This window comes from Colius striatus, chromosome 1 (genome assembly GCF_028858725.1).
Source record: "Colius striatus isolate bColStr4 chromosome 1, bColStr4.1.hap1, whole genome shotgun sequence".
Classification (NCBI taxonomy): Eukaryota; Metazoa; Chordata; class Aves; order Coliiformes; family Coliidae; genus Colius; species Colius striatus.
The window spans coordinates 79,464,189-79,477,626 of NC_084759.1; the positions used below are offsets into that span (position 1 = coordinate 79,464,189).

General features: G+C 43.4%; 2 protein-coding genes across 5 annotated transcripts in view; both read right to left on the bottom strand.

Annotated features, from left to right (window-relative positions):
* The window catches only part of PHKA2 (phosphorylase kinase regulatory subunit alpha 2), a 48,079-nt gene extending 42,659 nt beyond the window's left edge, over positions 1-5,420 (bottom strand). For both annotated transcript variants that reach the window (XM_061988578.1, XM_061988577.1), the window contains exon 1: positions 5,286-5,420. In XM_061988578.1, coding sequence (XP_061844562.1) covers positions 5,286-5,363 — 78 coding nt within the window. In that variant the 5' untranslated portion in view covers positions 5,364-5,420. The remainder of the gene's footprint in view (positions 1-5,285) is intronic.
* Positions 5,421-8,383: 2,963 nt separating this feature from the next.
* ADGRG2 (adhesion G protein-coupled receptor G2) overlaps positions 8,384-13,438 on the bottom strand; it is a 55,198-nt gene continuing 50,143 nt past the window's right edge. For all 3 annotated transcript variants that reach the window (XM_061999357.1, XM_061999347.1, XM_061999338.1), the window contains 2 exons: positions 13,038-13,190; positions 8,384-10,498 (listed from right to left, as the gene is read on the bottom strand). In XM_061999357.1, the coding sequence (XP_061855341.1) occupies positions 10,314-10,498; positions 13,038-13,190 (338 nt within the window). In that variant the 3' untranslated portion in view covers positions 8,384-10,313. The remainder of the gene's footprint in view (positions 10,499-13,037; positions 13,191-13,438) is intronic.

Consider the following 13,438-nt stretch of genomic DNA (forward strand, 5'->3'; position numbering starts at 1 on the left):
AAGTCACTGAGTAAAACTTGAAATACATTGGGAAAACAGGAACTTAAATGTATTTGTAAGGAAAAGAGGGTACTGAGTTGTTAAAAACAAAGTCTGGGAGCTGTTCTCTGTGCAACTGTCTGGCATAATCTTGAGGAAGTAAAAAAAAAACTACTTCCCTTCTAGAAAATTTTAAAAGTATTTCTACTTACTTACCTGCTTGGTTTATGACAGCTAAAGCCTTTGCATGAAAAGCTTTTTTATATCCTCCTTTGGAAAACGTACAGAAAGACAAATTCTAAGGGTGTTGAAAAGTAGCCGTGTCTGAAAAGCAGCACACAGAGTAGTCTCTTGCATCCCAAATACCCCATTATTTTTTTCTTTACATCACTAATTTCCATCACTTATCATTGTTTTTTGAAGACTTTATGTTCTTCACTATCAAAAAAAAAAGAGGCAGAGAGGTCGATAGAACTTTCAATCAAATCAAGCCTTTAGAGCAAACACCAGGGCAAAAAAGACCAGTTGCCAGGGCTGGTGTGACAAGGAGCAAAGATTACAATAAGTAAAATTAAAAAGAACACATACACCAATTTCTCACACTGGTTCGCTCACCTCCTTCTGTAGTTACTTTGAAGAAAGAGGTTCTGAGGGGGAGGAGCTTTAGCTACAATCTCCTGGGCTTTGCACGTGACAACTGAACAAGACTCGGGTGACAGCCTGATACACATGACTGGGCAGAGTCAGTGCTATTGTCACGGTTGAAATACTGCAATGTCTAGTGGCTCGCTGAGAGCAGAAACGTGTAGTTCTGCTGGAACAGTCCCTCAGCACGGTCCCCACAAACCAAATGGTAACAGCAGGATCACCTACTAATCTATTTGCTAGGGTAAGGAGCACATATGAACCCAAAGAGCTTAAAAAATTCGCTCTGAACTCGAAAAATCACACCAAGGGGTTACAGAAGAAAAGCAAGTGAAAGCAAGGAGACCCCACTCCTAGTTCAGCACTGCATCTGCATTGCAAAAACCAGGATTTCAGGAGGCAGACAGCACATTCCCAGTATTTTTAAGGGGCACTTTTTTTCCATCCTCCCATGCAGCACTACAAATTTCTATGTACCTGCAGCCCTGGCTTGGTAGAGACAGGCCTGCTGCCTGAGAAACTATCATTTTTGTTTGTTTTTTACCACCTTCCATGCTGGGCTGTCTGTCACTTGCAAAATAAAAATGGCCCCAAGCACCGAGACAGAAATCCCAGAAAAATAGCCCACGCAAGAATTTAAAAGGCCATTCAGTCCCCATGGAGGGACGTGCCTACCTTCAACAGGCTGCATCAAGCACACTCAAGGTCAGTTATCACCATTTCAGTGTCTTTGGCTCATCTAACAGAAGGTCCCAGCTCTTGGGGGTCACTGGGGCTGGTTGCCGTGGACTGACAACATTTTAATGGGTTTCCTTAGCACACTCAGAATGTTAGCAGAAAAAGACAATAAATTAATTAATATTTTAAGCATTTTTGGGGAGGGTTCTTTAGAAAATATTTACTCTTAAAAGCTTCAACACTCTTCTTCTGATAGCTACTGAAATCATATGAAAATTACAACCCTTACACATTGCTAAAGAACCCGAAAAAACACTGAGTGTGCTTAACCCCAAAGATGTCAAAGGGGTTTTCACTCTGCCAGTACTTCAAAGCATTACATCTACACAGTGACTGTTAATTGGACTAGTGTGTCTCATCCTGCAAATCACACTGCACATTACTGGTCCACAGAGCAAAGAATTTTACCAGCACTCACAGGCGCTGTGAGCTGAGAGCACTGCAATAGCAAGCTTGTTGCTGGACTAAGACTTTAAATTGTTGTATCATGCCTGATCTCATTTTTAAGACTATCAGTTTGTCTGGAGCCAAAGAAAATCATAACATAATCCCGGTTTGTAGGCTAATAAGAACTTCAGCAGTACAGGCACAAAAATAGCAGGGTTCAAACCAAAGCAGCAGTACAAGTAAGCCCACGTTTAGCATCTCCCTGAAAGTCCATTTAATTTGCATCTATCTTGTTGATCTGTCAGAGGAAAACTGATGTAAGCTCTAGCAAAGTCTGCAAATAGACTGTGTGAAACCAGACGTAACACAACAGAGGCTGCCCATAAATGTATGCCCGATGTGCTTTCCTTATCAGCTCCACAGGCTCTTCTCTTATAGTACCCCAGCAATACTTAAAATGCATAAGACATTAAGTTCTGCTGTTTTGTCAACAAGATTAAGATGCACAATTCTTTCTAATTTTATTCAAATTAACAAGTATAACAAGAAGCTGAGAACAACTTTCTGGTGATGCTCTTCAGTGCTTGCTCAGCTACAGCATCAAAGCATCCCTCTGGCTCCTGTCCCCAGAGGCACACACAATAGCTGGCAGATCCCATGCCGCAGCAGACCAGTATAACCGATTCAAGGGCACAAGACAGGAGTCAGTAGTTTGGCCTTAGCCTCGTTGTACAGCTCCTTTCAGGATTGTCCCTATCACTGTGTATGCTGCAGGGACTGATCAGCAGACTGCGATGCTTGCAAAACAAGAAATTGATCCATCCTGCAAAGTGGTGCAAACTGAAAACTCAGCCCTGTTGAGGGGTCCAGACCTGTGCTTTGAATGGATCTCTGCTTGGCAGCACACATATTACAAAGTAAAACTTGCCTCTAAAATGATGTTGATTTAGAGTGATCAGAATAAACGTCAGATCGATTGCTGCTATTAAGAAACATGACCCCTGGTCTACTAAACACCTTATTATCAAAGCAAAATGTTCCTGAGAACACTATGTGTTCTCCTTGCTGCACCCTTGTGAACACAAGCTTGTTACTGCCTTCCATCAGAGGATACCAGCTGAGGTGCCAAATGTGCAAAGAAGGCATGCCTGTGTCACAGCCACACATCACCCCTGTGCTGAGTGGCAGTCCCTCCGAAGTATCTTAAATGCCTTCTGGCTCTTCTGTCAGGCTACTCCTGAGCAAACTTATGGCTTAAATTCCCCTCCCTGGCTGTGAACTGAAAGGTACCAAGAAGGGAGGTTCTTCTCCCCCTCTACTCTGCCCTGGTGAGGCCTCATCTGGAGTATTGTGTCCAGTTTTGGGCTCCTCAGCTCAAGAGGGACAGAGAACTTCTGGAGAGTCCAGCTCAGGGCCACCAAGATGATCAGGGGACTGGAACATCTTTCATATGAGGAAAGGCTGCGGGAACTGGGGCTGTTTAGTCTAGAAGACAGGAGACTGAGGGGAGCCCTTATTAATATTTACAAGTATCTAAAGGGTGGGTGTCAGGAGGTTGTGACATTCCTTTTTTCCATAGTAGCTAGCAACAGGACAAGGGGTAATGGGATGAAGCTGAAACACAGAAAGTTCCACTTAAACGTAAGAAAAAACTATTTCACTGTGAGGGTGAGGGAGCTCTGGCACAGGCTGCCCAGAGGGGTTGTGGAGTCTCCTTCCCTGGAGGTCTTCAAGACCCGCCTGGACATGTTCCTATGTGACCTGGTCTAGGTAGACCTGCTTCTGCAGGGGGGTTGGACTAGATGATCTCTAAAGGTCCCTTCCAACCCTACCATTCTGTGATTCTATGATTCTAAGGCACATGCAGCAGTGAAGCAGCAGCCCAGATCATCTCACCATGGGCTATTCTGCTCCCAAAACAAACAGGGCTGCACGTGGCCCAAAGAAAACAACCCTAACTTGCCCAAGCAAGCACTAGTAATTTTCAGTCCATTGCAGTAGAAAACTATAAAGAGTACAAGTAGAGAAAATAAATCCAGAAACCTGCCTTGCAGCATCCCTCTAGGCCCTATTGTGCCTTGACCGCTAGACTGTCACTTGCTTTCCACACACTCTAGAAAACTCATTTATCTCTTTCTCCCACCTCTGAATTCTCTCCAGCATTGAGCACTTAGTGGAAACGGCAGCACTGAATCATGAACATACCTCCAAGCATAAACAGCAATTTCAAAATTCTAAGGCACTTGTATAAACTCCTGTATTATCTTTTTTCTTATTGTTAACAATATTAATGTCATTAACATACAGCTTTCATGGGGCATGTTTGATCTATGGATCTCAGAGGCTCCATCTCTTCTCTAATGGAGGCTGTTATTAGCATCCTTATCCTATCAACATGGAAATCGAGGCAGGCACTGGAAGCCAAAGAGATACATCCAAGGTCATCCCACAGACAAAAGGCAGAGATGGCAGCACAACTCAAAGCATCTCCTGCACCGTAGCACAGTGAGAGAGCAAAATTATCTTCTCACACTGCCTATCCCACATTCATACACTTGTTTCTAATGAGTTTACAATAATTAGTACACAAACGTTAACACACTGGTATCTGGAGCCTGCGTGCACAACAACAGCAACAAAAATCTTACCGACCTAAGCAGATTTGGGTCCTGATCTCTTCTTTCACTGCCTTCCAGAATCTTTTAACTTTACTGGACTGTTTTGACTGCAACATGATACTGCAGGGCACTCTGTGTCCTCAGAGCCTGCCTGGGCAAAGACAGCGCTAAGCAGAACACAACTGTGCTACATGCTTATGCGTAATGTGCTGGCCAAAAAACACAGAGAGGCAAGAGTTTTTCCCTACCGGCCCTGACATCTTCGTTCTTTCACTGCTCACACAGGCAGGCAGCCCTGCCAGATGAGCCAGTGCCCGGGCAGTGTCACACGAGGAGAAGTCGCTATGCTAAACCCAACGCTGCACAAGCTGTACCGGCACCAGGCCGGGGACGGGAATCTCTTGGACGTGCACGGCTGCACACACATACCGCACAAAGTACCACCCCGAACCCTCACCCGGTCCTGGACTCACAACGAGCTGATGCTGACAGGCATATTTCAGAGGCCCCGATGGGGAGCAACATTACTGGGAGTTAACGGTGTTACAGGAGTGTACACATATAGCCTTACAGCGGGTGGGTGTGTATTATATGACCGTGAACACATTCTACGGGCAGTATTATTGTTTGCAAGCTCAGAGTTGCTTTCATATCAGCGCTGACGAGCACCCTCAAGGATCCGCACCGCCTTGGCTTCCCCCGCGCTCCTTCTCGGCCAGGGGAAACAATGCTATGCGCCGGCCAGACGACATACTTTCTTCCGCCAGCCCCGTCGTACCCCTTGCGTACTGAGGCTGCGGTCAGCTGCCCCGGCAGCTCCAGCCGCTCCGCCGCGGGCCCCCCGCCCCGGCCGGCGCCATGGCGCCGAGGGCTCCCAGCCCCACACAGGCGTCCCGCGGCGGCGGCGGCTGCCCTCACCTGGTGGCAGAGGATGGTCCGCTGGACCAGGCGGGCGTAGCCGTCCAAGCGCACCCCCGAGTTGCTGCGGCTCCTCATCGCTCCACAGTCGGACGGCCTGCCCGCCGCCCCGTTCCTCCCGCCTCAGCCGGCCCGGGCTGCCAGGCCCGCCCACCCCCGCTCCCTAGGAGCGATCGGCACGGCGGTAGGCAGAGATGGCGGCTCCCTCCGCCCTCCCAGCCGGCTGCCCTGCGCGGCGGGCGGTGCCGCGGCTCGGCCTCCCTCCCGCCGGTAAGGCGGAGCGGAGGGGAGGGGAGCGGGGCGGAGCAGGGCACCCGACCTCCTCCCTTCGCCTGAGCTGGCCGCCGGCAGGTTGAGGGGGGCGGCTGGAGAGGAAGAGGGCTGAGGGGTGCGTGGGTTGATTCGGCGGCCGAGTGAAGGGGAGCAGGCGCGGGAGGTGGCTGGGCATTCAGAGGGCCTCGGGGCCGCTTTCCGTGAGAGCAGGGTGCTTGAATTCCCAAACTGAGCTTTTTCTGAAGAACCAGCGGAGTTTTCCCTGCGGTGTTTGCAGCTGTCTGAGCTGCCCAAGGAAGTGGCAGGAGAAGGGCAAGCCCGAGTGATGGCAGGCCCCGCAGCCCCTGGGACACTGGCAAGGCCGAGTGGCACCAGCGTGGCATGACAAGTGTCAAGTCATAGAATCATAGAATTACAGAATGGTAGGGGTTGGAAGGGACCTTTAGAGATCATCTAGTCCAACCCCCCTGCAGCAGCAGGTTCACCTAGATCAGGTTGGATAGGAACATGTCCAGGCGCGTCTTGAAGACCTCCAAGGAAGGAGACTCCACAACCCCTCTGGGCAGCCTGTGCCAGGGCTCCCTCACCTGAACAGTGAAATAGTTTTTTCTTATGTTTAAATGGAACATTTTGTGTTCCAGCTTCATCCTGTTACCCCTTGTCCTGTTGCTAAATACAATAGAAAAAAGGGATGTCCCAACCTCCTGACACCCACCAATAAAAGGTGATTTTATACATCATAAATTCAGAAGAAGCAAAAGGCCAGAACATTTGTTGGAAGCTTTTTTTCCTTCCCACCCCATCCCCCCCCAGCTTTAAAAATAGTTTTGAGATCTGATAAAATGCAAAGCCCCCTAAAAATGCAAGACTTTATCAGGTGTCTTCACACCGCAGCCTTGGCTTTCCAACTGAATAAAGAAACAAGAAACCTGTCATTCCTTAGGGGCATTAGGAAACATACACTTTTGAACAGATTTGCCCTTGCATGGTTCCCTCTTTCACACCCATGTTCCCAAGTGGGGATCGACAACAGCAATGAGGAAGAATGGAAGCTGGGCCAAGAGAACCAGGACTTTGAAACGTGACAGAGACTTAAGGAGAAATAAACCAAAAAAACTCACATGTATTACATAAAAATTGCAAAGTCTTTCATGAATTCTCAATGTGCTCTTGGCAGCAGGAAGAACAGCAATGGCGAGTGTGGATGGGTGCTGAAGCACAGAAAGGATGGTGCAGAGTAGCTGGAGGCATGGGATTCATTCATGCTTTGGAAAGTATTATTTTGTTGTTGCCTTCTTTTTTTTCTTCATGTGAAATTACAGCATCAACAGAGTCAATTTTGTAGGTTTTCATTTCTGTGTGTACTTTGTGGACTGTGTAACTGATAGCTGTGGTTGAGAAAAACAGCCTTATCAGTGTTGGTTAAGCAGTAGCCATCAGACAGCATTTCTGTGGGGACAGGGCAGGGTGCTCCTTGGAGGGTCATTGACTCAGCAGCCAGAGCTCTGTAGTTGCACTTTAGTGCCCTATGGCTGTGCAGTCCTCAGTTCACTCTCTCCTAAGCTCTGCGCCAGCTTCCTGCGTCAGGGCTCTACTTTTTACAGAGAAAATTGCGTACACTTGGGGAACTGTTTTGCTGAGCAAAGTGGTGCCAGCTGTACGTGGCACATTGCTGTTTATCTAAGCTTAAAACCTCCCTGTTTATGTCCTCAAGTTAGCTCTGCTGCCTCAACCTGATACACAGAATTTTACTTTGTGCTCTGGGAAGGGGCTGCAGCTGTTACCAATCTTTGAGGTATTGTGACTGAACTGCTAGCAGTGCACAAGAGGCCAAGTACCAAAAGGACACCACGATACCCAATATGCAAACGTTTTTTTGGCTAGCTTTATGATGATACTTACAGAGACGAAATAATAGACTGCTAAGGGTGCAAAATTTTACTAGTATGTGCATGCTTTTAAGTGGCAAGTCAGAAAACACTCCCCACTCCCAAAAATATATCAACTGACAAATGCAGAATCATGTAATCATAGAATGGTTTGGATTAGAAAGAACCTTAAAGATCATCTAGTTCCAACCCCCCGCCATGGGCAGGGAGACTTTCCCCTAGACCACGTTGCCCAAAGCCCCATCCAACCTGCCCTTGGACACTTCCAGGGATGGGACAGCTATAACCTCTCCAGACAACCAGGGATGGGACAGCTATAACCTCTCCAGACAACCTATTCCAGTGCCTCCTCATCCTCACAGGGAAGAAATTCTTCCCTACATCTAATCTCCTCTTTTTCAGTCTAAAGCCATCGGCCCTTCTCCTATGACTACATACACTTGGAAAAACTCCCTCTCCAGCTTTCTTGTAGACCCCTTTAGATACTGGGAGGCTGCTCTAAGATCGACCTGGAGCCTTCTCTTCCCCAGGGGGAGAACAGCCCCAACTCGCTCAGACTCTCTTCAACTGAGATGAAAAGAATACTAACATACATTAGTGTGTAAAAATAAAACCAAAGCAAGACTCCGAGAAGGCCAGCGACAGTGGCATATGCATTTTCGTTATGAATTCACTAACTGAAGTTAAACTCAACTAGGTGCTTTTGCTTACAGCATTCTTGTGGAAGAGCTTCAGCAGACTTGAGGGCAAGCACTTGCTGGACAGACTTATGTCCGGGTTTTCTCTGCTAAAAACAACAGATCTTCTAGAACCATGAAAGGTAAAATATGTGGAAGATAATAAATGGAACAGCTATGTCAGCATGTTCTCCAAGAGATGACGTACTGCAGCTCATGTAATCTGAAGAACTGTAACACAGGCCAGTATAACAACACATTTCTCTAAAAGACAAAGTTTATGTATTTCACTTGTTGTACTTGCTGTAAATTTATTACTTTGTTTTTACAGTTGAAAATATAAATATAAGAACATTAAATAAATTTACAAGAAACAGTGCAAAGGCAATTAGCCAAATGGTTAAAGCGTTCACAGAAATGCATTCCAGCTACTAGCATTCCAGTATGGTCTTTTATTAGCATGCAGTTAAACCTTTGTGGATAAACACAACAAATACTTTCAGTTCTCACTGTGGAAGCATATTCAGAGCAGTCGTGGCCACAGGTGACTGGAAGAACCCCCTTGTTGCATGTTAGAGCCACAAGAAGGTTGAGTACCAAAGAGGTTCCGTTGCTCAGCTACAACTAAGCCCCAGATAGGAGGCATTTAACTCATGCTTTTTGTTGAGTGGAGTGTTCTCAGGGCTTCCTACTGCCTCCTCTGGGAAAGCAAAGCTCTTGCCCCCCTCCAGCCTGCAGTTGCCTCAAAAAAAACCCCTTCACAGGGTCTGGCACTCTGCAATGTGGCACACATTTGTTCTAGCTCTTGCTCCAGGATCATCCAGCCTTTTCCCAAGAACACAAGGGGAAAAAAGTAACGGCCACAGCTGCACACCTGCGTCAGGAGGAAGAGGCACAACCAAGGCTCCAGCTAATTTCTACTCAGGAAGAATCCTCAAAATGTTGGATGGGCTTTCAGCTGTTATGCGTGAAGAGCCAAAATTCATCTTTTTCAGACAAATATCACAAAAGGAATCCATTTTTCTTTCAGGAATTACTGAGCTAAGGCCTCAGGATTTGGCTTGGCAACCAAGGGCTAAGCAAAGCACAAGCCAAAATACTCATTAGAGTAACTCAAGAACTGCCCCTTACAAAACAGCCACAATGAAACAATTTCTTGGCTAATAAATACAGCAGCTAGCATTTATTCTCTGTAGGTTTTTTTTTTTCTTCAAAAAGTAACACTTCTGTTTCCTTTATCATTGCAACTGGGAAATGGCAGTGTGTTTAATCCTTGGAACCACCACTCAAGATAAAACATCAACCTGCCGAAATCAACGGTAAAAGCTCCTAGGGACTTACTCAAGCCACTAATGTAGCTTCATTGTCTTTAATAACCTACTCCCTACTTTATTGATCCCTCTCTCATTCTGATTTGATGATACCCAGGTTCTGTCCCTCTGTGGCGAACTAAGAGGTTGCTAAAGGTTCAAGACCGACACTGTATTTACAGTTCTGTATCTAGTGAAAATATTCAAACCACTGTAAGTGATTCCACATACTGAACAAACTAACTCCTGCTTCGTTCTATGGTAAAGTTAATTCTCTCAGTTAAAGAAAAAACACAAACTTACAATAAAAGTTAAAACAAAACACCAATTATTTTTCTATACATAAGAATATTTAAATTTATATTACAAGAAATAAATATAAAAGTATCATAGAATCATATACATAAAAGTATCATTAAGATGCTTAAAGGCTGATATGCTTCTGTTTATGTACATCACTAGAGAGCTTACTAATACAATGTACAAAAGGTTGAAGACAGTGTAGCTAACGTTTTTAAAGATAACATCCTTATACTACTACGCGTTATAGCCATATAAACTTAGTTGTAATGAAAGAAGTCTAAAGAAAACTTTCCTTTAAATGTAAAAAAACACCTCAAAATATCTCTAATGAAGAATCAAAATGGAAATATACCAGATGTAATTTGACATCCAAGATACTTTGTCAAAATAGTAGCTTCTTTTTTTTCCTCTCTCTTTAAATAATTAATAGTCCTTGTCAATCCACTGCATGGCTGCCTTGAAGTTCCAGTACCATATATTAAATAAAATCAGTTCTTGGTCTGCTCACATTGTGTAAAACTGTTGAAAGGAAATCTCTATTTCACACTGTAAAACAATGTACTGTTTAAAAGGAAATCACATTTTCTCAATAAAACTTAGGCTTCCTCTCCTTGAAGTCCTTCTGAGTGACATGTGGCTTTTTTGGCTGCCTGTATCATCGTTTTCTTGAAATACATGTTGTTTGCCTGAAAAGTCATGGAGACACACATCACCGTTCTGTACAGTGAAAGAGACACCATTCTTCTCATTGGAAAGATGGCCTGTTGGAAGAAAAAAGGGCATCCCCTGTCAGAAAGATGTAGAATCAAGTTTCCTACACTTTTCCAGTTACCGTAGGGAGTTCATGGACTCTCATTTTATCCCTGTACCAATTTAAAAACGTGCTTTTTATTTTTGGAGACTTTTGCCCAACCCTTCTGAGCTACAACTGCCTCATGTTTGGAAAACTAAGTGTAAGGAACTGTTTCAAAGAGCTTTGCTGGGAAGATCAACCCTATCCAAGCATAAGTTTAGTCTCTTCTCATGGATGTCCTAAAGATGCAGAAGAATTATTTAGTCAAACAAACTATGCAGGCAAGTTATCATTATAACTCTTTCAATATAAATGGAGGCTGTGCTACAGGGTTCACAGCATTCAAAATATACAATAAAATACAAGAGGAGATGAAGTGAAAACATCTTTTGAAACATCTGTGTTTGTGAGCGTATAGGAAAAAAGTTCTGTCAAAGTTCTTTCAGCTGCTTTGTCACAGAAGCTGTTGACACAGTACATACAGTCCCTTGCACTGGAAAGATCTAATTATGTGAATCAACTAGGACAGAACCGCTGCGCATCCCACAAAACGGGCATTGCTCAATGGCTTAGACCATAAATTTTGCATCTCATTCTAAAATACTACCCAAATCAACAAACACTTGTTCCAGAAAGTTCCACATCAGGACCATTCACTCAGTTATTAAAACAAACAAGTTCAATGAAACATTTCTGTGATCTTTTTGTTGAGAAAAGTAGCCAAAATGTTTTTGTAACTGTATGTAAGCATGTCAAATGCTGCAGGGAGAGGTGGCATCCTTCATCTGAATAACTGGTGTAGCTGGAAAAAACCCCTACAATTCATGCAGGCTTTGGGGCCTGAAAATGTCTCTCTTTGGAAAGTATTATTTCTACCTAAAAATACTGCCTTGCTTTGTATTTGGTAACAGTGAGTTACTAGATTCTGGTTCTCAACTTATCTGTTTGATAGAAAGTATGTTCATTATTGCATTGTGTGGTATCCAAACAGAGAAGTTTTACAAAGGAATGACAACAACAAAAAAAAAAGAAGAGACTAATTTTACAAGCTCAATTTGGAAGGCTGTTTGGGGCGTGTCCAAATTATATTTCCTGAGGTGTTGTGATCTTTTTTACAATATGCAGCTAGTACATCCAAATGGTCAGTAACCTGTCAAAGGAGCTACACATACTAATTTGACTGCTTTTACTCTGCACATCTAAGAGATTATCTGCTGAGATGATCCCATTGATTATCTGCTGTCTTCTGACAGCATATACCAGGAAAAAAGGACATGACTTTGTAGCCTCAACTCTTGATCAATTGGGAAAAACACCTCAGGTACACAGGAGTAATGTCCCGTGTCCTGTGGATTTTTGCTCCACTTATAAATCTGTGATGTCTAAAAGTTATTTTTCTCTTTCAAAAATGATCTTTACCAAGAGTTCAAATCAGCAGCATGACATGTCCATTGAGATTGTGAAAAACTTGACGTTCACTGAAAAAAGATCATTTTTTAGTAAGTACATTCAGTGGAGATTGATATCTAGTTTTGTCAAGAGACAAAGAAAACACACCAATTTGCAAGAGAAGTTGTCTGGAGTGCTACATACACTTCTGTTTCATCTTCTCGGAGTACAGAGGAGTTAGAACACGAAGGATAGAGAATTTTACTTCCGAAGAATTGTTTCTGGCAACAAAGCTGTATTTCTGTTAGGCAAAAATATCCTTAAAAACTCTACAAGGGAAATAAAGACCTATAAAGAAAATCTGTTTCAATAGTTACTTTATAGCCAGCAGTGAGGCAGCCCTCTCCACAGTGCTCTCTTCACTGAGGTGATTTTATAAGTTACAGCTTCTATTTCTCTTACTTCTCTCATAAGCAGCTTCCATGTGAGCATTCCATAAATGTTCTTCCTCACATTACCTCCTATATTATTTCTTTCATTCTTTAAAGCTATATGATTATCCTGTATTTCTTTCTTTTTCAGGCAATATTTGTTTTAATCACGTTTAAAACATTAACTATTTTAAGACATGCCTGAAGTCTTTTGTCGTTGATTCAGGTGATGAGAAAAGTGTAACAACAGCTTCTGGTAAGTAAATGCTGTAATAATGAATATTACCTACTATATGACATATGAATCCACAGTTCTCACTGAGTAAGCTAAAATGGATATTTTAAAACTTTTTCTTTAGTTCTCTAAAATAGATATGTGGTATTATTTGTGAGGACATCCTGAAATATTGTGATCATAGAATGGTAGGGTTGGAAGGGACCTTTAGAGATCATCTAGTCCAAGCCCCCTGCTCAAACAGGTCCATAGATCAGGTCTCATAGGAATGTGTCCAGGTGGGTCTTGAAGACCTCCAAGGAAGGAGACTCCACACCCTCCCTGGGCAGTCTGTTCCAGTGCTTGTGAATAGTATTTTGTCAACAGTTCACTTTACATTAGCAAGAAAGAGCCTAGCACTTCTGTTTTAAGTCAAGAAAAATACTAGCTATACTATTTTGCATTATACATACCATTTCCATTCATGTGCACTGAATAATCGTTATTCATTAGCAGTGTTGTAGAGTTAGTGGAGTTACTGTTTGATTGTAAGGAATTGGAAGAACTGGATACTCCTTGATTTACAGTCTGCTTCTTTAAACCATTAGTAGCAGTTCTACTCCAGTCTACAATAGACATGTTACAGAAAATAGCACAACTTATACAAGCAATACACAAAAATATAGTAAATAATGCAACTGAATTAAAAACAAGGCTTTACTTCACGAATCTTGATGTTAAAACTAGTCAAATCTAATTCCTTTTTCTTTTCTCCCTTTTAATACAAGCAACCAATTGTCATAGTTTTACAACTGCAGATAAGAAAAATAACTAAAGTACAGTTGACTGTCTAAATTAAAGTGTAAAAAGTATA